The sequence below is a fragment of the Cinclus cinclus genome, chromosome 6, assembly GCF_963662255.1.
Source record: "Cinclus cinclus chromosome 6, bCinCin1.1, whole genome shotgun sequence".
NCBI classification, from domain to species: domain Eukaryota; kingdom Metazoa; phylum Chordata; class Aves; order Passeriformes; family Cinclidae; genus Cinclus; species Cinclus cinclus.
In genome coordinates this window covers 49,038,769-49,065,161 of record NC_085051.1, presented here as the reverse complement: position 1 = coordinate 49,065,161, position 26,393 = coordinate 49,038,769, and the positions used below count along the sequence as shown (strand labels likewise).

The window sequence follows — 26,393 nt, the reverse complement described above, 5'->3', positions numbered from 1 at the left end:
CTCTGTACAGCCTCCCAAATACCTTTACTGAGTCTGAAAAAAACTTGTTTGCAAAAAGCTGATGTTACCACCCAGACTGCAATTCTTCAAGTTCTTTTCCATCTCCTTCTACAAGAATTTCAACTTACAATCCCAGGAAAAAGGTAGTATAATATATTATAAGAAAAGAAAGTATGTTCTGGACATGTGTATCAAATCACAACCAGAAAAGTCAACTGCATTAAGTCTTTTGTTAAAAAGTCTTATATCTAAAATACTAAAACTGTAACAGAATCATATAAATTAATTCTATTGTTTTGAAAGAAATCATAATCCAATTAACACTTTTTTGCCACTGACAGACTAGACAATTTATAATAAATTGAAGTCAGTAAGTAAATAGGCATTCAAAAAAGAGAAACAAGCAGTGGTCTTAGTGATTAAAATTCTTTAATATAAACAGCTGAAAATGACCAACACAGGGTCTCCTCCTGAAGTAACATTAGCTTTGCTCCTTGCATTTCAATGCCATACAGTTTAAGTAAATCAAGAACTCACCAGTATTATTATTGTCTTAGAAAGGTTACAGTTTCCCATCCTGCAATACTCCTTCATCAAATCATTTTTAAACAAGACTTCTTTTGGTGTAGACCAGTTTTATAGCTTCATTATTTTTAGACTATTTGACCACAGACAATATCTGGTGTTTTACTTAAAATTAAAAATTCTTTTAGGAATAAATAGATAAATAAATAAAAAAATAAATAAATAAATCTTTAGGAAAAATATCTTTGCTATTACTTGAGTTCAGTTCACATTTACATAAAGGCATTACAAGATGGGATCCATAAAGCAGTTTGGCTGGACACTTACCATCAGCTTACCCTATACAGATCTACTGAAGATTTCTCACTTTGGAATTTCAATAATCCTACTTTATCTGTCCATGACTTTTTCCATACTGCACTGAAACTACGCCAAATTATATTGAAATAATAGCTTCAGCATTTTCTAGCCTTATAGCTAATCCTTTCCTTGAAGCTGCTGCTGTTAGCCCTTGGCTTTAACATTCTGGGAAAGAAGAATCCTGAGGAGTCAGCATGTTCTAACAGTGACTGGACAAGACAGGAGGACAAAAATGAGAATGAGCAGAGAATGAACAATGGCAAATGAACAGGGTTCAGCCACCAATTTTTTCCACCTAGCAATTCCACCAGCTTTGGGCACTACTTAATTGGAGCATAATCCTGTCTTACAAAGAAAGTTGAAATATTTTAATTTTATATAATAAAGTTAATCTGAAAAAAGAAAAACCCTGCAAAATACCAAAAGCACTTAAACTGCTAAAGGTTCTGTTGGTTATTTTATGGCCATGTGGCTGGGTTTTGGCAAGCTGAGGTCAGCTTCAGGGCTAGCCTCTGTGGGGAGAGGCCAGCTGCTCTCCTGTGCCTGACACAGCCCTTTCCAGCTGGCTCCAGTACAAAGCCACTGCAGGCCAAAGCTTCTAAATAAACCCATTGTAGGCCAAAGCTGAGCCAAATTTGTTCATGGCACCTCTGTGGAAAGATTTAAGTATGGACAAAAAAAATCACTGGACAGGTAGAAAGGGAGTAGCAGTGCAGGGAGAAGAGTGGGAAACAGTAGACAGAACACCAAAGTCAGAGGTGGAAATGGTACTCCACTGCACCAGAGCATATATTCCCTGCAGCTCAGGAAGGACCCAGAGTGGAGGAGATATCCCCTGGAACTCATGTGAGAGCCCAACCTGGAGAAAATGGGTATTTCCTGAAAAAAAATGGGCCACTTTTTTTTTTTTTTTTTTTTTCCTTGAAAGACTGCAACCCAAAAGAGAGAAGCCACACTGAAGCAGGGGGAAAATGTAAGGATGAAGGAGCAGCAGAGACCACAGCACACTTCCCCTTCAGGACCTCTGCACTGAACAGGAAGAGTGGTAGAATTTAGGGTGAAGTAGTCAGGTTGAGCTTGGAGGAAGGGGAAGGAAAGGTGTTGTTTTAATGCTGTCTCTATCCAAATCTATTTTAAATGTTCAATATATTACATCTGTTTTCCCCAGGTTGAGTCTGGCTTGCCCAAAACAGTAAACAGTAATAGATTTCCTCATCTTTGTTTTAATTCATGGATTTTCTCATCCTGTTTTCTCCTCTTGTCCAACTGAGGAGGGGAATGAGTGGCTGTGTGGGGGTCTGGACTTGAGCCAAGGTATCCTGCCACATCTTTACATGTGACTGTCAGAACAATCTTTTGACTTACTAGAAGTAGCAGCTTTCTTTTTTTTTGGACTTCCTGTATCTTCCATTTCCACCTCAGCGCTCTCACTGGCTGCAGCTGCTGCCTTTCTTTTCTTCTGGAAAAAATAAAAAAAAATTAACAAAAAATAGCAGTTGAACTCAAGAGCAGGAAAGATCATGTATAGAAGAAAATAACCTCACAAGATATTCTCTTATTTTATATTATATACTATAAAATGTCTCCAGTAACAGAGAAAATTTATTCCTGTATTAACACAAGAATACTGGTATCACAACTTAAAACAACAGTTTGCTAATCTGCAGATCACTTTAGTTGTTGAAATTTTGATGTAGAAATACATGAGGTGTTGTGATCATAACCTGCTGGTTTTTTAACTTACACTGAATAAATGTTACAAAAGGAGCAATCTGAAAAACTTAAAGAACACACAAAAATATTTTATCCCAAGTTCATATTAATTGGGTTTTTCTAAAAAAATTACACCACATAGAATTCAGTTTATCTGCATCCTTGCTTCTTAAGGCTTTCTTTGCACAGCTTAAAAGCAGCTAAGACTCACTGATAGTACTTTTTTTAAAATAGTAACCATGGGTTCTGTTCCAAAGAGAGGTATTTGGAAAATCTGAACTCTATTCAAGGTACATTATCTTAAAACTTCTAAATGGATAGAACTCTTATCATCTGTGCAATACATTTAATCTTACTATTGCAAAGTATTCCTGAAGTAGTTATGGAAAATTAGCATTTTGGAGTTGTGATTTTTGCAAAAGATGAACTGACCTGCATCAGGCATACATGAAAAGCACTGAACACAGGAGGAGTTTTGTCTTTCCTTTTTCTATATTTATTTATTTATTAATTGTGTGAGACTAGAGCTGTACTAATACAGCTTTAAAAGTGGCTACAACTTCACACAGCTCATGGGAGAAGGGGAGAGTGCATTACATCTTTCCTTCCCAAAGTGTTGCTTCATGATTACCATCTAAACCCTGCTGGGCTGAACAGATTGGTTCGATAATTACATACAATAACTGCAGTGGGCAGGTAACCCTCAGCTGGCACAGGGCAGCTCCCCTGTGAGAACTTCCATATGCAAACTGCACTGATGGAGTGCATTAGGTACATCTTTCCTGCCGGTGCACAGGCCTGATTACCGCCAGCCAAGACTCCAAGGTTAGCATGTCAGCAGATTTGTGATGCATTAGGCAGGAATAAACACAGACACTTTTGTTCATTCTGACCAAAATTAAGGAGGACTATTTCAGCGCTGTACTGCTTTTATATGAGAGATAATGCATTCCTCCCAATTGTACTAGGAAACATTTTAAATGCTCATCAGAAAAACAGATATTCAATACATATTACACAAAAGCAAAATACATTTATCTTGTTTCCAAGCTTATTTACTAAAAAGTGGTTTCTTAATCTTGATGCAGGTAAATTACATAGCAGTAGAAATCAGGCAGCATTCATCTGACAAAAGCAACACCTGCACATCTGAACCTGAACGTTAGAACGAACCACAAATCACTAAGATCTGTATTTTTCCAGGCTACTTTACTCCAAATAGTTCCCAGCCACTCTTCAGTACTAAACAACAGTAAAATGTGGTCATTGCTCTAAATAAATTAGTCCAGAGCTTGAAATACTTCCTTCAATACATGGTACTGTTAGCTTAGTGTTTGTCTAGAGCTACTACAGAACACCACACTCACAAACTAACGTATTTACTCTACAGGAAAAAAAAAAAAAAAAAAAGAAGGAAAAATCTCAAGCACAGCTAAGGATTATGTTGCATTTACTTATACATCTGGGGAAATCTGAGCCACGATATAGAAAATAAAATGCAAGCTTTTAATACAGCAGACATCTGTGACTCTTACCCAGATACCAATACTGGAAAATGACAGACTCCAGAACAACCATGCTTATATGTAACACATAATGCCCACCACAGCTCAATTAGCTGATAGCACAGGAGAATCCTACATTCTATGAATGTATTTACACAGAAGCTAGAAATATTATCTCCTAGCTATGAAACAGCATAACCTCAAAAGATCAAATAATACTGTTTTAAAAAAATGTAATAGTAGGTTGCACCAAAAGAAATTAAGAATAGGTACATTAAGACCTGCCGTGATTAAAAGATCAGTAGAGATAAAATGTCAAAGATATTTCATGTCAGAGGTCACAATCTTCTCAAGAGTGGATGCCAGACTACATTTTTCTTTTTCAAATTAGGCATTAAGCATGACAAACAAAATTCAACACGTGACAGAAGATCCTGGCTTTCGGAGGCAAAATGCTACTGATCAATGGCAAATTATCATTATGGAGAGTAATTTTTAATGAAGTTTGGAATTTGAAGCTCATCTTTAAAACAATAAGTCATCTTCTACCCTACCCTATATTGAAGCTGCTACAAGGCCTACAAAAGCCAACATAGAAGGAAGAGTCATCTGTCCTGGTGTTTGGTCAAAAGCAAGGTTATGATGTTCATTGATCTTATTCTGTCCAGACACTCTAGCAGTAGCTGGCATGATGCAGCATCAAGTCCACTGAAATATGAAGCAGACAGCTGAAAACACTTACTCCAGTGGGCCAGTAGCACTCCCTGTTTCATCTAAGTGCTTCAGATTTGTGACAACTGAGTAAGCTGACCATGCATAAGGTTCTCAAAGTATATTTATAAAAGAAACCCAATGAAAAGGCTACTTCCATTTAATGTCAAGAGGTAAGAACCTATGGAAAAGGATTATCTCACCCTTTGGGAATGGTTTCGACTGATACAGGCTAAAAAAACCAAGATTTTTGATGTTTTAATTCCATTGAAAATGTGTACCAGGCACCACTGCTGGACAAGGACATTAAAGGTCACAGATGTTGGCTCTGCAGCAGGCCAACTTACTCAGCAAAGAAACCAGCCAACCATTAAAGACAGATTATTTTTTCCCCAAAATACAGGTCACAAGCCCTATCAAACCACAGGGGGAACAGAACTTATGCTATCAAACTCTCCTTTTGCAGGGACCTTAACACTCAGTTCAGCAGAAAATATTAGTATAGAGACCACAGCTGTATGATTTTAGCCAAAATACTATTTACTGGGCAAAAAGATCTAAGAAAAGGTGAGCATGTATCTTCAGAAGGCTTTAGAATCGTACAGTTGTTTCTTTTTTCCTGCTTTTTCCCCATTTTTAACACACCGCTGATCATGTCACTAAGCAGGCAATGCACTTATACTATTATCCTGTATTATAATACTCAGTTCCAGTTCATGGTAAAGGAAACAATAAACTGTGCACCTGCTACTAAAAAATGTAAATAAAGAAGTAATAAATGCAGTTGGAAGTAGATGATCATTACTGTCCCATTATATGACCTTTTTTCATGGGTATAAGCTGTTTTAACATACACTTCCCCTAAAGCTTAAGAAGTCCTTAATGCCATATTCAAACTGGAATTCAAGTCCAGAGTTCAAGGCTTCTTAAATACAAAGAAGAAAACAACCCTAGCCTACCAGTTAAGACTCAAAAATAACACATTCAATCACAGTGAAATTGATATGTGAATTCCAGAATCAAATCCTTGGCATAAAGGTGTACACTTAAAACTAAGCTATGAACTAGTCATAGAAAGCAAACTAACTAATACAAAACAAAAACTAAACTAATTTTACATGTACTTTGATCCACCTGGAGTTTTACCCATTTCAAGAAATAAGTATATTAACAAAATGTTCATCTGCTCAAATATCATTACATGTAGGAACACAAATTTTGTTATCCAAGGTATGTCCACTATGAAAGTACCTCTATAAACATCATTCTGTATTAAATTTTACTAACAATTAGTTAAGTTGCATTAGAGAAATAATGTGTGCAACTAGGACTTAAACATTTCACTATTTAATTATTTGCTAGTGGATTAAGCTATGACATCTACTTCCAACACCATTCTTACTTTGCTCAACGAAATGCAATAAAAAATGACATGAATTTTTGGAGTAAAACCTTTTGCACAGGATTTCTTTGAAAGTCTCCATTCTCTGCCAAGCCAAAGTCAAGCACACCATCATCTTTTTGTCCAATGGCCTTGAGACCTTGCAGAAGTATTTCTCGGAAATGCTGATAAACAGGTTTCTCTTCGTAGCTGAGTAGCTTCACCTTTTCCATATATTTGGTTATTTCATCTAAAGAAATGGCACCTCCAATTAATTTCTATTGAAAACATTTTAATCATTCACTTTTACTACAAAGGAGACAGAAATTATGCATGCAGTACTTATGCTATTTTTGAAATGGTTGTTTATAAATTCATAATAATTATGTCTTTACTAGTACACATTTTAGAAAAAAATTATACCAAGGTTCATTACCCAGTGATGACAGCATCACTGTTTGTTACATGTTTATTGCAATGAAGAAAACAGTCAGTCGTAAAAACACCTAATAGGCCAATCTTCACCAATGAATGCTTATTTACATGGTATTTCTTATGTCTATATCTAAAAAATGTGGAAAAGGAAATTCAGTGCTGTCTCAGAACTTCGTCAGCTCAAGACTGAAACATATACTAAATAATACATGAAACATCAGACCACTGAAAAAACAAACAAGTCACACTTGAATGAGAAAACTCTTCCCAACACCAGCAATAGCTAGAAGTAACTAAATATTAAGATCCCAAGAAAGTGTATTCTTAATAGAGTCAGTTTTAAAAAAAAATGTACTCAGCAAATCACCTCTGCCAAATAGGAACAACCTATACTTCAAGTCTGCATTACTTCTTAAATTTACATACCTAAAATTCAGTTGTGAAAAATTAACTTACACAGCAGCCAAAACTAAGAGTCTAGACTTTTCTTAAGCAACAATCTAATTTATGACACTTTGCTCTTCCTGATTGAAAGGAAGAAGTAAAATAGTTAAAAATTTCAATAAACAAGTATTTTCAAATAACTCCTCTTACCTGGTTTATTTTTCCCAGGAAAGCATTTGTCCATCAAAATGGAAATATTATCTCTACATCTGAAAAACAAAATTAGTCAAAATTACTGTTTCTTTCAAACTTTCAATCTTGTGCTATTCTGATAAACTAAATACCCAGTTTGGGCCACTTTCAGACACAAGAAACACTATTGCATAAACCTCTGGTATGACTTAGTGTAGCCATTAGTAGCTGCGCAGCACATTTGAGAATCTAATGGCCAGACACTCCATCTAAAACAGTTTTTGATTCTTAAAAGCAAGTAGAAGACTGAAGAAAAAGAACTGGTCCATTTTCAACCCTCACATACCAGTGCTAAGGAAGCCAAATAACAAATACTTGTTAATGAGACAGAAACTGCTGCTTTTTTAGAATTAGAAGAGAGCTGCACTGGGACAGCTCTCTTCAGATTAAATACGTGACAAGAGAAGGTTGTTCTGGGCTGAGGGGAAGACAAAGGCTTGTTGACATTGAGGCTGAGGGACAAAATGAAAAATAATTTTAAAATCCTGTTACAGTAGTGCTCCAGCTGGAATGATACAGAAAGATATTTAAGATTCCCCTTTAGCCTTCATTTCTTCCACATGCATCAGAGCATGGTGTTAAAGAGACTCGCACTCCACACTTCTCTTCCTGTAAAGCATGACTGATGGTAACCTGCATTCTGATGAGAATGCTTTTGGCTTCACCATGGCAATTTTAAAGTGACAATACTACAGTGGAAAAACAAACATCTCACATATGCAAAAGAAGACAGCAGAACAGTATAAGTGAAGTTTAATTACAAGTCAAGGATACGTGATTCACAAAAGGAAAATGGGGGAGTATATAAAACAACAGCTACTCACCAAAACAGAACATACTGAAAGTTCAAAGCATTTCTACAGAAAGACATTTTCATCTTCAAAAGAGAATGAAAACAAATAGTTTCCCACCTGATTTTTGAGTCTCTGACGAAATTTGGATCTTTCAGATTATCTTCCCATGGTAGATGGCCACTAAGCCAATGAACCATACAGTAACCCAAGATCTCCAGATCACCACGTCTCGATGGTGCTAAATAAATATATGCACACAATAAAAACAACCATTACATCAGCTAGTAAAGCACATGTAAAAATTTATAAATATGTTAAGACAATGCTAACATTGTAACACTACTCTATCTGTTACTTATGTCTTTATTTTAGCATGAAAGATAGGAAGGAAAAAATATTGTTCCTACATCTGGAAGGATCGCTTCATTTTCACGTCCTTTATCAATCTCTCCTATTCAAAGACATGACATGCTGCAGTTATCCCAATTTGGGAAGCTTTTTAAGTACTCAGGTTGTGGAAAAAATAGAACAAGTTAGTGAAGTGATTGACTTTCTGTTCAAAATAGTTTTTACTTCCCTTTGTCTACAAAAAGGTAAAAGTGCTGAAACCCACCTCCCCCAAAAATATTCTGCAATGATGAATTATTTTATGCGGCCTGAAAGCTGAACAAAGGACAGTATGAGATCAGATCCCTAAGCCTTCACAAAAAAAAACCCCACCTAGAAATAAGCAACCACAAAGAAAACACCAACACAATTCACATGTACAGTGACTATAGACTACACTAGTATAATTTTGCAGATCAAGTTGTCTTTGGTTATGTTCAACTTCAAGTATCCTCAAGTAAATAAACATTTTCAACAGCTGTTAGTTTTGCAGAAAACACTCTTATGGTAACAAAGCAAAATTTAAGAAAATTAAGTTGATATTCACTATAAATCCTCAATGATTAATCAGACATAAACTTGTCCTTTACATATTCAACCTTTTCTCGCTTCTTGCTTTTTGATGTTCAGCAACAATAGGCATAATTAATTAAATTAAGTTTGTTGAGTTAAAAAATATTTTCACATTGATAACAGCAACTATTTTTCTCCTAAAACCAGGACTTATTTTTCTATCACTATCTCACAAGCACTATTCCATTTCTACTTGGTTAATAAAAAGCAATACGTTGAACTTCTTATCTCAGTAAATTAAGGAGATCTTAAGAAAGTTACATTTCAGGTCCAATTAGTAAAAGTTAGTAAATAGAAAAAAAGAAAAATGCCAGCATAGCACATCAATTAAAAAAAAAGAGAAAGAAAAAAAAGAAAAACATAATTTAGAATCAGAAACCTGAGAACTGTTTGCTGCACTGAGTTTTGTTAAGTCTTTTATTTATAAAAAAGGATATGCAAACACCTATTGCTGAGTTTTACATCCTTACCCACACCCTTGTGTGCATCAATACTGGTATATTCAATAGTTCCATCATGGCACCTTTTAGGATCTTCTTTATATGCTTTGTGAACTCCTTCAGGACAGTATCGATAGGCAAGTCCATAATCCACCAAGTACACCTAGCAATTTCCAAAAAGCATTCTAGGATTAAAGAACTATAAATACAAAAACCAAACAACTAATAAATGCAATTCCCAACCATCCTCGTAACTTCTTTGAAAGTATTAAGAATAGTGAATTGTTCAACTCTGAATGATTCCCAGTACTTTTTTAATCTTAACACATGATTTGAAAGCAATATGCCAGTTAGGTTTTATTGTTTTCCATAAAGTAGTCTGATCTGAAAGTTATTTCTTGCTGCTACAGAAGGCAAGTGCAGTACAGTATTTATAACCAGTAAAATTAGATTAAAAAAAAAAGTAACAAACAAAAAAGAAGTAATATCCATAGAGTTATAAATACACACACTGTGCTACCTTCTTTAAAGTCAGTTGACCCACTTGAACAATACTACATACTATTGCTTCTCACAAAAAGCTCAGTTACTTTAAGAGAACTGAAATTACTTAATATTGTACATCTTTCACAAGCTAAAATGTTTGGGCAAGAACAAATACATAATTTGAAACTCTAATATGCATTGTTTGAACAGTAAAGAGGGTTAAAAATGCAGGAAAATGAAAGACTTCCATAAATCAAGTGGAACAATCAACACTCTAAAGACCAATTTTTCCAAGTAACAGAACACTTATCTGATGGATTTCTTGAACAAAGCAAAGAGGTAACAATGCAGACAGGCAAACATAATTTACCAGTGTGCTATATAATTTTAGGCTTCCACCTGAAAATACCTATTTGTGAGTCAATTTTTTTTTAATCTCAAGATTTTCTCTAGAATACTATTTAGGCCAAATAGTCAATTGATAACTGTCCAGCAAAATGCATTAAAAAATCGTAGAATGTTAACTAGATACAAATGTCAAGCAGAAATAATGTTACCATATACATTCTTAAAAATGAGCTTCTGCTAGATTTCACAGGTTCAAAGCACTTCCATTGTTGTCAAATAGAAGGTTTAAAATGTGAGGAGTAAAATGCATTATAAATACCTGATTAGGGTTCTTGTAACTCAGAAGGAGATTTGCGGCCTTGATGTCTCCATGCACATACTCATGCTCATGGACATACTCCAGAATATCAAGCTAACAAAACAAAAGTCGAGTAAATGCAGTACCCAGGTCTGCCCACTAGAGGACCTGGACTCAGCACAAAAGTGGGACTGAGACATTTACAGAGGGAAGACGGATGTAGAAAACAAAATGTGTTTTTTAAACTTACTATTCTCAGGCCTAATTGTAGTACAGTTTTATGGGAAAATTGCTTTGCATTCTCTTCATACATCTTCTGAAGATCTCTGCCAAATCTGTCCATTATCATAAATCGATAGCTAAGTGCAAGGGAAAAAAAAAGCAAAAAAACCAGCAAAGTTGCTGAATCGTACTTAAGGAAAGTATTTTATCTGCATGTTAACTGTACTAACTAGTGACTGAATACACCTCTCTCAAAAGAAACTGTGGGAAATACCTAAAATACAGCCTTTTGTAATGCTGTACATAAATTCTTACCTTTTTTACATCAGTTACTCAAATGTTCATCCATCAAAAGAACTGCTCTTTATTGTAGCGATGTAACAAAATAACAAGCACTCACAGTGGAAAACATCCCTATTGCAACTCACTAAAGGCAAAACCAAGCACCATCTACTTACAAAAATACATTTCTTAGCTTTTATGAATGGCTAAGTGATTTAATATGTTCACTTAGAATGTTCCTTTACTGAAATCTATTGCAATTTTTTTTGACCTATTGTTAACAACAAAAATATCTCACTTACGAGAGGTGTTCTGATATTCATTGCTATAGACAAACTGGTTCTAGAATGATAAGAGTTCACAGTGGCCATATTAAGTAAATTATTGCACTTAACAATGAATGCAAAGTCACTTTTATTTGCAGTATAGAAAAATGCTACATTAACTTTTGCTCTCAAAATGAATTTTGTTTTACATTAAGTCAATTTTACAGCTGAGTTTCAGAAACACTGATATTTCTGACACCCTAAGGCATCCAACACCGACTGCCCTATGCAAAAGAAGCCTGACCTACTGTAAGCTGCCAAAGAACTACCAAAACTCCTTTGCAGCACAGCTGTTTCGAAACAAAGAATATTACATAAGCAAGCATTAACATTAAAGACCAAGTAACAAAAACTTTTCCTGGCATGGAAGAATACTAAAAATTAACTCTAGACTTAAAACAAATTTAACATTTAACAATTATTTGAGCTCACAGATAAAGCCAGAAAAAACACCATCCCTAGGGAAAATGGAACAGATTTGAGAGAGCACTAAGTCCTTAATATTTGTGTGAGAAAATATTCTTTAAGTGCACATAAGAAATACTTTCGTCATATTATTCCAGGACTTGTACACGAGAAATTGACTTAGTTTTAATTAAAATATAAAAAGCTTCTAAACGACATATACATAAATAGCATCACTGTTTTACAGCAATGTTCACAACAAGTGAAATCTCAATTATAAAGACTCTAACAAAAACAAACAGGAGTAATAAACAGAACACAGACAAAATGTATCTCTTCATACAGTCCCTAAACACACCCTTGCCTTGCACATGAAAATTTGTAGCAGAACGGAACAACGTGAAGATAAGCAGAAAATACACCTTATAAACTAACTTAGGCTAAAAGAGATAATTATTGCGGATGAAATAAATTCCAATATATGTCAACAAAAGATATATTCACCTGTTTCCATTTCTTTCATGCAAGCCAGAACCCCAATATCTTGGTACACCTAAATATTTCAGTTTATGGGACTTAGTCCACTTCTGAACTGAAAATACAAATAAAGTTAAGTTCATGAATTTGCACGAGTAGAGACTTACATAAAAAGGGAGCAGTCACATTGCTTACAGTTTCTATGTACCTGTGAGCTGCTTATTTCATGGAAATGTATATGCAAAGTATACAGGAAACTTAATCACATATCCACTGTAGGAGCAGAGATGAAACTCAAGTTTAAATGTAGACAATACTACCAACAGAACTATAAAGAACTTCTTAGCAAAACCCTCTAATTTACTATATATCTGACTTCAATTTCCAAAATTTAAGAATCATTTTGAAAATTACCTAAAGAGGTTCTCAAAGTTCAATCTTACTTTACTTCTACAGGCTGTATTTCCATAAATGCTTGTAGTTCATTAAAACCATTTTAATAGACTGCTTACTTTCATCTGGCTTAGCAGCTCGCATGTAGAACTTTAACTCAGTAAAAAGAGGTCCGTTCTGGCTGGGTTCCTTTAAGACAATTTAAAATTTGTTAAAAAATACTGTGTTAATACCTAATAACTATTAACAGCTGAAACATTCACCCTTATAAAAACATATTCTCCCTCAAATGCTCTACCTGATGTAGATAAACTCAATAGGATATCTTCTTATTATAAAAGAAATTTATCTCTAAAAGCTATTTTTATTATAAATGGCTTAACATTAAGGGTATAAAAAAATACTGTCCCACAGCAAAAGACTAACAAATAAGAAATTAACCGATAATAAATGTATAGAAATATTAATAATTATTGGCAGAAGTCAAGCAGAGAAAATTAAACAATGTTATCTCAGATTCTCCAGATTACAGCTGGATTGCATCAGTTGTAGTAGTATTTAGTGATTTTAAAATAACACCTGAAATGATTCAATGAAAAAAATCTTAACAAAAGTTAAATTCTTATTAATATAAGGCATTTTGTTCCCTTCATACATTAGTTGACCAAGATAAAAATAACAGAGGATTTAAAAATTTCTCTAAATTATAAGAGCTATACCTATTTTGATTTCAGAGTCTACCTTGTATTTAATACATTTCAGTTCCATTTTCAAGGGACAAATCTATGGGAATGATGCATTACAAGTAAAGTTCAAGGGAGAACTTCCTATGAAAACACCAAAGATTTGATATACTGCAAGAACTTGCAGTACTGCAACTACTTGCAGATGGGCAAGTATCTTGATTATACATTTCCAGAACTAGGTAAAGAAAAAAGAAAAAAAAAAACAACTATCTCAATTCTTGTAATTTTTAAGTAACTGATTTTGAGATGAGCTTAAGCAGTATATTTTTGGGTAGTTACTCATATATACCTAAATTCATTCTATCTCTGTGAAAGTACCTGTTTCACAATATCCTACACTTAAAAAATAAGAAAACGTATGCAATTACTGGCAAAGAACCTCAAGAATAACACAACCACACTGACATTAGATATACATCAATCTGAAATGGGTTGAATTTTAACTTTAAAATGCAGATGTAGGGATCCAGCAAACTGCTACAGGCCAGAGTGCAGCACTGAGCTAAGAGAGGCTCACTGCTGTCCAATGCCACTGGAGCAGTGCAGAGCCCAAAGCGCCCCTGAGCGCGGGCTTTGCTGTGCTCTGACACGTGGGCTCGGAGGCTCGGCCGGAAGGGACACTCTGGGAGCAGATACCCCCAGCCTGGGTACCACTCCTAGGCCTGGGCACTTGATTACAAAGCTACTGCCTGTCTCCACCTCACTTTCTCCAGCAGCGCTGCTCGGATAAACAATGGAGCCGATTCAGCTTTCTGGCCTCTCCCTGTGAGGAGGAACCAGAAAAAAACCAAAACCGAAGACAGACCAACTGATCAACGCACACAGACTTGGGTACCTGCACATTTACTTTCACAGTTAGTTTATTCAGCCACAAGGGACAACAAATTAGCAATACAGAGGTTATATATGCAAAGGAGAAGGGTTAAATAGCTTAATTCTTCTATTGCAGTTACCTCAAACACACATTACTTGACCTATTCACTTGATCCTGTGCAGCATTATCTATTAATGCCCTCACTTATTAGAATATAAATTGCCATAATTTTCACTTAGTTTACATAGATTTGAACAATGTTGTTTTCCTACTAAAATACAGCAAAAATAAAGTAGGTGCTAAAAATTCTTACAGTATTTATCCATAAATAAATTATCCCACAAACATTTGTCTTGGTGCTGAAAATGAGTATCTTTCTCTGATCAGAAAGAAAAATTCTGCTATATTTTCATCTTGGAGAATGGATTAATGATTTAACCATAAACCAGATCCTTATGTTGACTATGAAGGTGTTTTCCCACAACACCATTAATTCTACCTACAGACTAATAAATGCATATATGATGCTAAAAAAGCTTACACAGTGTCCAATATTTGCCATAATAGCGGAGAAGGAGAGCAAACAAATTTCTACAGTTTTATGCCCAGGGTCATTCTAAACACATGACTTATAAAACTGAAATTAAAGTCTTATTTAAAAAGATAACATAATGAAAGATTATTGAGTACATGTCAAAACCCAACAAACTTCAAGTAGTATTTTAATGATCTTTTTCAGTCAGCAATGTAATGAAGTGTAATTAAACCCTGCATCCACTCCTGAACAATGACATCTGAAAGGTCCACATGTTAAAAAGCATTTCTTTTCTTCATAAAAACTGTGATTCATTTCATACTGCTCAGACATCAATACTATGAGGATATGTCAAAGACTAAGCCAATTTCCATCCTGCTTTAATAGCTTAATTTGAAGAACACTACTATAGAAGCACATATTTTGTTAAACACTAATAATTGTTCAAAGCTGTTAACCACTTTGCTTCAGCTGATGGAAAAAACTAGAATCCACCCAGGCATCAGAAAATGGGCTCTTATCCTTAGTTGTGTTATACCAGACTGTGGAGAAATAATACGTTATGGGTCATTTGTGAGGCTAACACAAAGACTGGGGCTACTCTTTATTGCCATAAAGACAAAATTATGAATGTCAAATTAAAAGTGAGTAGTCATCTGGGATATTAGCAATGGAGGTATTTACAAAATGCTGAGCAAAGTGAATCTAGCATAGGAGCAATGTAAAAATTTGGGCTGCTCTTATGTTAGGAGCCCAAAGTGGAGAGAAGAAGATGAACAGGTTTCAGGCTCAGCTAAAGAGGGTGATAGCAATTACACACAGCAGAAAGTAATGCATATCTGATGGCTTTCCCAGCAAGTCAAACCAGATTCTTCCATGGAAGTTAAACGGTGCTCTGTTCCCTGATCAGTCTGAACTCAGCAGGGACCAGTAATTAGAAGCCACTGCCTCTCCCAGACAAGCCACTGCTGTTATCTGCCTCTGAAACAGATGCACAATGGACACCCCCACCCTCAAGAGGACAGGCTGAACACAATAACACAGGTTGCCACCACACAACTGCAGGCTGGGGCTCCTGGTCTGTCTGGAATTCCTGTCCACAAACCTAAGGCAGCAGCAGCATGTTGATGTTGAAAGTGTGGCAGTCTGACATTTGTCAACACTGCTTTTTTCAGCAAGGGACAACATTTCAGAGGGAGGGTCACCACAAACTGTACCTTAGGGTATCTGAACAGTAACAAAACCAGTATTCTAGAATTTCCCTTTAGCCAGCAGATGCAAATACCAAGATTAAAGGCACATACTAACCAAAACGTATTTTACTCTAATTTAACCTAACCTTATAGTTTCAGGAACAAATGTTAAAAGCGCTAACATATACACAAAGTGATTGGCTACTGCAGCAAGGAATTTCAGTATCAACATATAGTTTAATAAAAAAAATGTAAAAACAGTGCAGTTCTAAACGGCACTGAAAAACTAATCTTTCACACTGTGAAGTTCTTGTACAGTTTTCTGGTATTTACTTTTATTGCAGGAACAGAAGGGCAACCAAGAAAATTAAGAGTCTGGATCTACAGTGACTACTCCCATATTTTCTGGTTTTTTTTACTAAGACTTTGTAAGATCTTACCAGATCTATACTAAATACTCTGGCAAAATTTAAGGAAAAATACTTGATACCTTAGGAAGAGAAATAGCCAAATCCAAGTAAATAGCTATTTTTTTAGACTAAAACCATAAAAAATTTCAAGTAATAAGAATTTTCTGATTTGCTACAATGGGCTAAAAATGAGCTATCAACAATGCTTGTTCTCTCCGATCACTAGGATTAAAAAATTATGTCAACGTTATGTTAGTTCAATAGAAATCAGAACATGTATGTGGTTTACAAAAAAAAAAAAAAAAAACATTTAAAGAACTTTGTGAAGATCTCAGGACTTAAAGTTTTGCTGTTTCTAGTCACGAGCCATCTGTCAGTTTATCAACATCCAGTGGTAAGCAACAGTTCACAGAGACTTACTGCTGAATCACAGAAATTCTCCAAAAGCTAGACAGATTTCATTCATTTGGTGATATCTGTGCTGTTTATAGGAAGCAAATGAAAGAGAATCTGATCCATTTCATGGATCTTTTCCAACTCCACTGATATTCCATTATGATGCTCCTCATACACAGAAGTCCCAATTCTCAGCAGCATTTCTCTGTATCCCCACACTTTTATTTTAAACAGCACTTTGCAATTGCATTCTTTTCAAAAGATGTTTTAAATTACACATTCTATTCTAGAACAAATATTTTCAAGTTGTGAAGTAAAGATTCAAATGCTCTCTTACCACTTTTGCAACATAAGGGGCATCACTGCCAACCGACTTTGAAGAATTAACATCAGCTGTTAAAAAGGAAGCTTTTATTAGTAGTAGGAGAGGAAACTGTCACATAGCATACACTCACTTGTTATGCAGGATGGACAAACATACAACAAAAGAACCAGGTGCTGACATGAACACCGACCAGTATCTTAGCCATTGGTAAGAGAATCATGCTATATGTGAAGGCTACTGTATATTGATATTGCATTCTTGCATACTCCCTTCTGTTTGAGGAGTACAGGCCGTTTACTAAATGAAGGCCTTCTCTTTTTTTATCCAGTAACTCTTTCCTATTCAAAAGTGTTTCTTTTGCTTTCTAGGACTATTATAAAAATACACATTTGTGGACACAAAGAAAAAAAAATAAATTCCATGTTGCCATGTCACGTATCCAAAAGTGACCTTCTGTTACTACTAAGTTGCTGGTATTTGTGACAGAAGACACAGATATGAAGAACATCAAGTTAGGCAAGTACAAAGTACAGGAACAGTCAGGGTCACAGCTTTGTGCAAATGATGGGGAAGCAGAGGGCAAGCTTTGGCTTGAACAAAGCAGGAATTTGAGTGAGTTGGAACTCCAGTAAATTTAGTAGCTCACTGAGTGAGGCTGAGTAAGAAGTCGAAAGCTTCTTTGGCAAAAAGCCACCCACTGGTCCTGTTTTTCTCCTTAACCCACTTATGCTGCAGTCTGTTCATTCCAAAAGCAGGACAGATTTTTTTTTCCTGTTTTCCAACTCAGTATGAATCCAGCACAACCTTTTCCCCAAGATGAGGAAGACTATATTATAATGATCACATTAACTTTCACCCCTTCAGAATTGTTTGAAAAATGACTAGGGGCAACGAAGCAGAAAAGTCTCAACACTTCTTTTATCTGTCCATCTGTCCAAGTGAAAGAGACACTAAGTATAGAACACTAATTCACTTTAAGAAGTTTTCCTTGTAGCAGAATTGCAAACCAAGACCTCAACTGAGACTTTAAACTGTAGAGTTCAATACACTGATTTGTTTTTATCATTGGTTACATTAGAAAAAAAAGTATATGGCATGCTAAAAGTTCACAAGGCAATGAAAAAAATAAAAACAATACCAAAGTCAAAACCAGTCCAAATACTTGCTGACCAGCAGCCTCCAGATACTATGCACTGAGTTTCAATTCCAAATTCATCATTATAAAAACACTCATGCAAAAATCCAGTCTTTTAGCCAGACCAAAATTCAAATTTAAATAAACACTAAACTATCCTTTCAATGGCTAAAAAGTAATAAAGATTTTTATTTTTAAAAATAATGAACTACCACTGGAAACCCATAAAATTAGTGCTTAAGATGACCTTTTGTCTATTTCATCATTTTTTGCCAACACCATGACCCAAGCTAAGATTCTAGTAGAAAAGATCACATGTGAAGACACTTAGTATTTCTAACTTAGGGTCAACTTTTCATTGTTCTGAATAGGGATAAACATCCACTCTCCATTTTAAAGAATTATCAAAGATAGCTACACTTACCAAGGTATAGGCGTCCAAAGCCTCCCTGCCCTATAGGGACACCTAATTTCCATTCTTTTCTTGATGTATCTGCTAGAACCTCCCCCAGACCAAAGACTTCAGCAAGTTTCCTTTTTGCAGGAGCTCTTTTTCCAGCCGTTTTCTTATTTGGCATTTTCCCTAGAGAAAGCGGAGGAAAAAATAAATAAAAAAAAGGTTACCTGTTGATCCAACTTATTTTACACAGAATGCTGTTAGAAACACAAAAAAAGAATGCATTGTTTAAGTCATAATTTGTTGCTACAAAGACACTTTGAAAGAAATGCAGTAAGGAGTTTCACTGGCATGAATTAAAAGTGAGGAAGAGCTAATTTTTCCAGGCATGACAAAAATATTTGACAGCAAAAATCTTCACATGAGAAACCTATTACAAGACTTTGTATAATACCTGCTAAGAAAATCTCAGAATCTATCACGTTCAATCAATCACAACCAATCACAGGTCTAAATTTAGAAAAAAGTAAATTGATGAACTAAAGCTCATCAGTCTTCCAAGAGTTAAACTTCCATATTGAAAAACTGCAAGTCTTCAAGCTACAAGTAGGAATATGAGGAATTCCTCTTAGCTGTGTAAAAAAAAAAAAAAAGTCAAACAGTTAATTTTTTTTTCTCCTATATAACTGCAACCAAAAAACATCAAAGTCTTGTTATTGTTTACAGGGTAGCATTGAGTAGGTCATGACAAAAACTAGTACACAACTACCTACCATGAAATCCCAAGTGTGAAACTATTACTGTTGCCTTCTCACAACCCCAGGCTTCAGCTATGCAGTATTTCCAGAAATAACGTAACAGCCCACTGGAATATGTCTCTTTCTGCAGAGCGTAAACAGCAAAGGACCTTTTCAATGTCAGCTAGTCCTTCTGCAATGAGCAGGGGCATCTTCAATCAGATCAAGTTGCTTAGAGCCCCAACCAATATGAATTTGAATGTTTCCAGCTATGGGGCATCCACCACCTCCCTGGGCAATCTGTTCTACTGTTACACCAGTCTCATTGTAAAAACTTCTAACTTCTGTCTGTTCTAAACCTACCCTTTTCAGCTGAGAACAATTATCCCTTGCCCCATCACAACAAGCCCTGCTAAAATGTTTGTCCCCATCTTTCTTACAGGCCCCCTTCAAGTCCTGAAAGGCTGCAAAAATATCTTCCTGGAGACTTCTCTTCTCTGGGTGAATAATGCCAGCTCCCTCAGACTCTCATAACAGAAGTGTTCAATCCTTCAAACCATCTTAGTGTTCTTCCTGTGGACTTGCTCCAGCAGGTCCCTGTCCTTACTGTGCTGGGACCCCAGAACTGGATGCAGTGCTCCAGGTGGGTCTCACCAGAGCAGAATGGACAGGCACAATCCCCTCCCTGGCCCTGCTGTCCAACGCTGCCTTTGGATGCATCCCAGGACACAACAGGTTTTCTGAGCTGCTTGATGGCTCATCAACAGCTTCTCATCCACCATCACCTCCAAGTCCTTCTTGGCAAAAGGCCTTGTTTTGAGCAAGTATATCTTTTGAGGTTTCAGTAGAGTCAGATTTTGCTGCTCTAGAAGAAATTACTGAATATGCAGCCATGACACAGTGAAGAGTGCACCAGGTCTCTTTACATGAAAGGCTTTCTTTCCCTCTACCTTATGAATATAAATGTCATACAAACAAGTCACATTTATTTCCTAAAATCTACCATTCTCACTGGTGGGATTCTATTATTTTGCTGGAAGCAGGAAGCAATATTAATACACAATTTTGGAAGTTTCTGGATAGCAAAATAACTTTTTCCTATTTGTCTAGCTACTCCAAACTCAGTTATTTAACATCAGTTTTCCTCTTTAATTTCTAATGTTCCTCTAGGATTTAATTTCTCAAATAGAAAACTGCATAACTGTGACAATTGTTCCAAAAGCACTCCCCATCCTACAAAATTTTTCTGACTGGCTATCTGCAGTAAATTTTCTTCCCCAAATGATGCATGTCAGCCAACTAGCATCTGAAGAGAGAAACCACTTCTCTACTTACTCAAGGCAATTTTCAAGTTACCTGAAAATGTTCTGTCCACTAATGCTCAAGCATATAGCTGCAATTGACCAAACCCCTCGAAGTGGAATGTGGTCCCATAAAGGCAACAGTGGATAAAAAGCTCTGTGGAGATGGAGAATGGTGATGTGCCCAAGGAGCTCTGGCAATAATGCAAAGGAACTCACAAGAAGCTCAAAAAAAGGGTGCCAGTGGGTGGCCTTTGTTTTAGGAAAACAGCTAAATGACAGCTGAGTGGAGCTCAGAATTGCTAACTGGATCAAACAGAGGTGTAAATGTCTCCCCAGTTTAGCCAGGCCAGCTTGGAAGCAGTGAATAGGAGGCTAAGTACAACACAAGCATGCAAAAACTAAATAACTAGCAAAATAACTTTGAAGAGAACAACGGGCTTGGGGTGGTTGCAATCCAGATATTCCTTCCCAGTGGCTGGGGACACCAGCATTGTGACAGTGAACATAATGCAGAGACCAGTAATAAGAATCAATCAGCACCATGACCAAACTGTGCATTGCAATTGCTGTATTTTGCCAAGTGTAACTTACAATTGTGTTGTTTTCAGTATATTTTATATCACTCTCCTAAATCAGAAATCTCACATAGCATCAACTATCTTCAAAGAAATAAATTTGGTATTAAATACTACATCCCTTAGACACGGAGCATCTAAAAGAACCTACTCAAAGAGTAATGGACTCTGGCAGCAAACAGTCTCCAGACACCACAGTCACTCAATACATGCAGAAATACAGAAAAGAAGGTGCATCATTCCAGGCAATGCTCTTCATTCTTAGGGTCCTTATTAATTTGAGAAGTATATTTGTGTCATAGGACCACATCTGAATACATACTGAATTTATTACTTATATCTAAACGAGTAACTTCAACAAAACACTTTTATGAAATACTCACATCACAGGAAGATATTGGTATTTATCTAACTAATAACTGCACTGTACAAGCTTCCTCATTATCACAAGACAGGATGTTTTAGTTCTGCATTACTTTTCCGTATTTCCACTTCTATATAGTAACATACTTCCCTACTATCAAGACATATCTTACACATAAATTTTAAAACTAGCTTTGCCCACATCATTATCCACAGCAGCTTCAAGAAACTCCTTCCTGCATCCCTTTTTTTTTGTTGTTTTTGTTTTTTTCTTCAAGGTGATACATAGTTTAACTGTCTTGGAGGAAGATCCTTCCTCCAGATTTTCTACAGGAGAAAAATGAGACTTCCAAGCACCAAAGAGAATTCCAACCAGCTCAGATAAGACCATACCAATGAGAAAGCAATGGTGTCAAAGTGTCAGAAGGAACAGAGCGGTAGAAAAGGCTACACGTTGCTATCACTTACAAGAGAAGGCCAGAAAGATCACTGCAGACCTTTAAGCAGCTTCACAGGACACCTAAATCAGGACATGGATTAAAACAAAGGGCAGACTGAAATTATTAGAAGTGCTAATGAAATAAACCAGAAGTTTGGAACCCCAAAGCTGACTCATAAGGCAAGAATGTGCAAAAATCAGCAGCATTTCCCAGTGATTCAGATGTGGGACAAGATCATACACACTGTCATCTAAAGGACACTAAAATGCATCCAAAATGAGCATACTTGTGCTCAAGCTAAGAAACAACTTATTGTCAATATAAGAACCATGCAGAGGGCTTGAAGGACTGCACCCCCTGGATCTCTGAGTTATTACAAATATTCGGGCAAGACTAGGACAGATACACTTAGGTGCTTGAGTGCTGGACAGAGTGTTGCCCATAAAAGAAAAATTTGTAGCCTCTCTTACAATAAGGCCAGCGAGCCTGTGAAATAAACCTATTGATACACTCCACATCTTTGACATTCACAGTGAAGAGTCTTGATAGCAGCCTTGCTTAAAAAGGAATTAAATTTACTTAAAATAGCTCCTCAAGAGTATCAAAGGAAGAGCTGGTGCTTCCCTCTTCTTCCACACCCCCCACTTATTTTGTGTAACATGGTCAGTAATTGTATGCCTGAAGGTATTTATTAAAAAAAAAAAAATTTGTTAATGACAACTTCCCGTTATCCATAAAAGCAAAAATTCAAAATGGACATAAGTTTGAACGTCCCCAGCTGGGAACCCTGCCCTTACCAAATACACTAGATACACATACATGGTTTCTTGGCTGTCTGTATTCATACCCATCTGTTAACATGGCACTGTGCCTACTTACAAGTTGGTCAAACTATCAGTAGGCCATAGGTGCCAAACACTGATCGCTTGCAATGGGCAGCATGCACTCACTAAGCACTCACTCTCTTGCAAAAAAGCTGTTACCCAAGGAAATACTTAAGCAATGGCTGCACATGCTTTCACATTTACATGGATAAATCCATTCAAATATCTTCTTTTGATTGAAACCAAAGACACCTGGACACAGCAGAAATTTTCTACATGAAAAAATAGAACTAGGAAAAAAAAACATTATTAAAAATGAAAGAAAACAGTTAAAATTTAGTGCAAATTCTATCATTCTGTATGCTTTTCAACTCATAATACAGTAAACACAAGGGATTTGTCAGGAAACTTATGCACCAACAAACATGATATAGAGCTGTCTACTGTACATTGCACGACTGGAATAAAGCCATCTACTTCTCCCTAAAATTACCTTTAAAAATTCACCACCACCCCTCCAAAAAGAAAAAAAAAAAAATCTTAAACTTTCCTCTCAATACTCCCTCCCATCAACAACAGGAAATATTTTCTAACCACAGGTATTGTGAAGTTTAATTCGTTAGTACCTGCAATCATGCTAAAGTCCTTGGAAACACTGCCATGGATGTCAAGTACTGTACTATCATTTAAGTGTCAGACCTGACCCTACTTAGCTAAGGTGCCTGACAAGAACAATTTTCAAGGCGCATGATTGTAAACAGCAGCATTTTATGTCACTACAATATGCTCAAGACAAAGATTTTCCGAGTAAGAAGTATGAATAACAGAAGTCTATTTGTCTAAACTCTCCAGAAGCCTCTTAGTACTACAAAGGCTTCTACCTAATAAAACATCTTGGAAGAAACAGAATACACTGTACTTGAGATAGCACTGTTGATGCAAAATTGTCTGCATATCAGTGGTGTTATGTTTACAAATGTTGTCTGCTATGGTTGCTACTTAAGCGATACTTGAACTCTTAGAATAAATATGAATAGCCACTTCTCAATTCTTGTTGCCATTCATTATCAACAAAATTCTGAAATGAATACAAAACAAATTTATTTTGAAGGAATTTCTGCTGCGTGTCAAGTCAAACTGGTTGCCTCCTGATCTTCCTCTTTTATTCTCTGGAAATTGTAATTTTTACAGTTGTTTATCTTAGTAGTACATATTTTCATTGTCAACCCAGAGAAGGCAAGCTGGTGACCTGTGCTCCTACACGAGTAGGTAGTTCCAGCAAGACCTGAAATCTATGTATCATTAAAACTGTTCATTAGTCAAAGCAAGAAATCCTTGTCTGCCTGAAAAAAAAAAAAAAAAAAACAAGGAGAAAACAAAACTATATTTTTGCTCAAGGAGTGGAGAAGAAAGAACACAACACTAAAAGATTCCTGTAAACTGTAGAGCTGTTTCATGGGAGGGAACACACAAAAAATAACTGATTTGTCAGTGACTTGTCACACCAAGTAAGGTAGACAGTCAACAAAGACTTTCTTTCATAAACCAGACATTCTGTGACTGGTTGATCATTGTCCATGAAAGCATCTCCAATCTAAGCTCCTGATTAAGATACTGGACAGTTAATGGCACTTATGGAAAAACAGGCACTAAGGTTCTCTCCCAAGAAATAAAATTAAAAAAAAAAAAATTCTTTTCAGACAAAATTAATAAATGCCATTGGTGGACCATAATTACTGAGAAATATGTAATCACAACAGCACTATAGTGGACCAAGGAAATGCCTTTTTGCCTCTTTTGGCTAAACAAACCCAGATGACTTAATATTTCAGAATGCAGCTTGTTCAGAAGTAGGAAACATCCATTTACAAGAGGAATTACTGTGTTACTAATTTTTAATAGCTTTTTCAATAATATGTTACCTTCTTTTAAGTTTCTTTTAAGGTTCTCCTGAATATATTAACTATCACTCAATTATTGCAATACAAAACAGTGAGCATTGTAAGGTACCAAATCATGTCACTCCAAATCACCTCACCTCTATACCAACTGCAAACACCCAATACATGTAAGTGAGACACTTCAAGGCTTTTCAATAATTTAGTACACTGTATAAAAATCATCAGCTCTGAAGTTCACCAGGAATCCTGCCTCACTTGGGGATTATCCCCAAGAATTTAGTGGGCAGCTTATTCCTACCGATGAAGGGACAAGCTCTTTGACACAGTAATAGTTACAGAAAGCTTTGCAACAGCTTCTGTATTTTTTTAGCCATAAAAGAGCCCATGGATTCCCTATAAATTAATAAAAGTCTATAGTTCTTAGAGTGCTTAAGCACAAATTGAAAACCAAAGAGTACAACAGAGCTCATCCTGTCTTAAACAAGGATGTCAACTAGCAAGAAACAGGACGAAAAACCACAACGGATGACAGAAACGATATTAGCCAAATTCTTACACACCAGGCCTTTCCTGATCCTAAAATCGCAGATTTTTATGCTTTGCAGGCCTACATATTAAAAAAAAAAAGTTTACTTTGAAGCAAAACTCAGAAACGTCTCCTAACCAAGGCGATGCCACACCGAAATCCTGAAAGCGACAAACCTCAGAAGTTGCACAGAGCATAGCTTTTACTCAGCGTCCTCCACCTAGCCTTAGTGCTTAAAAAAACAGGAAGGAAAACTTAGGCCGCTGCCACCGACGGCAGCTTTAGAGTTCACAGCCTGGGAAGGCAGGGAAGGAGGGCCCCAGACCTCAAAGGTGAAACGGAGGGGAGCTCTGTCCCACCTGCCCTCGTCCTCCCTGCCGGCCCAGGGAAATGCCTCCGGCGTCACGGGTTGGGCCGGGAGAGGGAAGGGAAGGCGCCTTCCCTGCCCCTGGGGAGAAACAAGGCTCGGGCAGGCCCCGGCGCTACCACCGGCCACCTCCGCGAGGGAAGCGGGGAAAACCACCCGCAATGCGCCAGAAGGCCCGGGGACGCAGCGAAGCAGATGAGAAACAGTGCCCCGAAACTCTCCTCCTAAAAATAAAATCCCAAACAACTGCACCCCAGAGGCAGCCGCTGGCTCCAAGTACCTCCTACGCGAGCGGGCCCAGCGCCGCTCCTTCCTCCCGGTCCGAAATTCCCGCACTGCCCGCGGCCCCAGGCGGCCCGCCCGCCCCGGCGCCACCTCCCAGCATCGCCCGCGCTCATTGGTCCCCCGAGCGCGGCCCTCCGCCTCCGTCCCGCCCTTGTCGCGGTGCCTGCTGGGAGGTTTAGTTCGCGGCAGCAGCAAGTGGCCGCAGGAGGAGCCGATGCGGACTACACTTCCCAACAGGTCCCGCGGCCCTGGCAGAGCCAAGAGCTGAAGTCTTTTAGAGTGCCGGAGTCGGTTGGGTTGGAGCAGATATTTAGGGCCCGTGTTTAACGCAAAACCGTGCCTAAGTGCCGCATCCAGACATTCTGGAACGTTTCCAGGGGTGGTGGCTTCACCACTGCCCTGAGCAGTCTGCTCTAGTGCTTC

The 26,393-nt window shown here is 36.9% G+C and overlaps 1 protein-coding gene across 1 annotated transcript in view; it reads right to left on the bottom strand.

Annotated features, from left to right (window-relative positions):
• The window catches only part of VRK1 (VRK serine/threonine kinase 1), a 35,198-nt gene extending 9,115 nt beyond the window's left edge, over positions 1-26,083 (bottom strand). The window contains exons 1-12 of the mRNA XM_062495550.1: positions 25,966-26,083; positions 18,676-18,834; positions 17,129-17,184; positions 12,817-12,886; positions 12,332-12,419; positions 10,843-10,951; positions 10,614-10,706; positions 9,491-9,623; positions 8,178-8,298; positions 7,225-7,283; positions 6,267-6,445; positions 2,251-2,344 (exon numbers count right to left, since the gene is read on the bottom strand). Coding sequence (XP_062351534.1) covers positions 2,251-2,344; positions 6,267-6,445; positions 7,225-7,283; positions 8,178-8,298; positions 9,491-9,623; positions 10,614-10,706; positions 10,843-10,951; positions 12,332-12,419; positions 12,817-12,886; positions 17,129-17,184; positions 18,676-18,834; positions 25,966-26,083 — 1,279 coding nt within the window. The remainder of the gene's footprint in view (positions 1-2,250; positions 2,345-6,266; positions 6,446-7,224; positions 7,284-8,177; positions 8,299-9,490; positions 9,624-10,613; positions 10,707-10,842; positions 10,952-12,331; positions 12,420-12,816; positions 12,887-17,128; positions 17,185-18,675; positions 18,835-25,965) is intronic.
• Between the last annotated feature and the right edge of the window lie 310 nt (positions 26,084-26,393).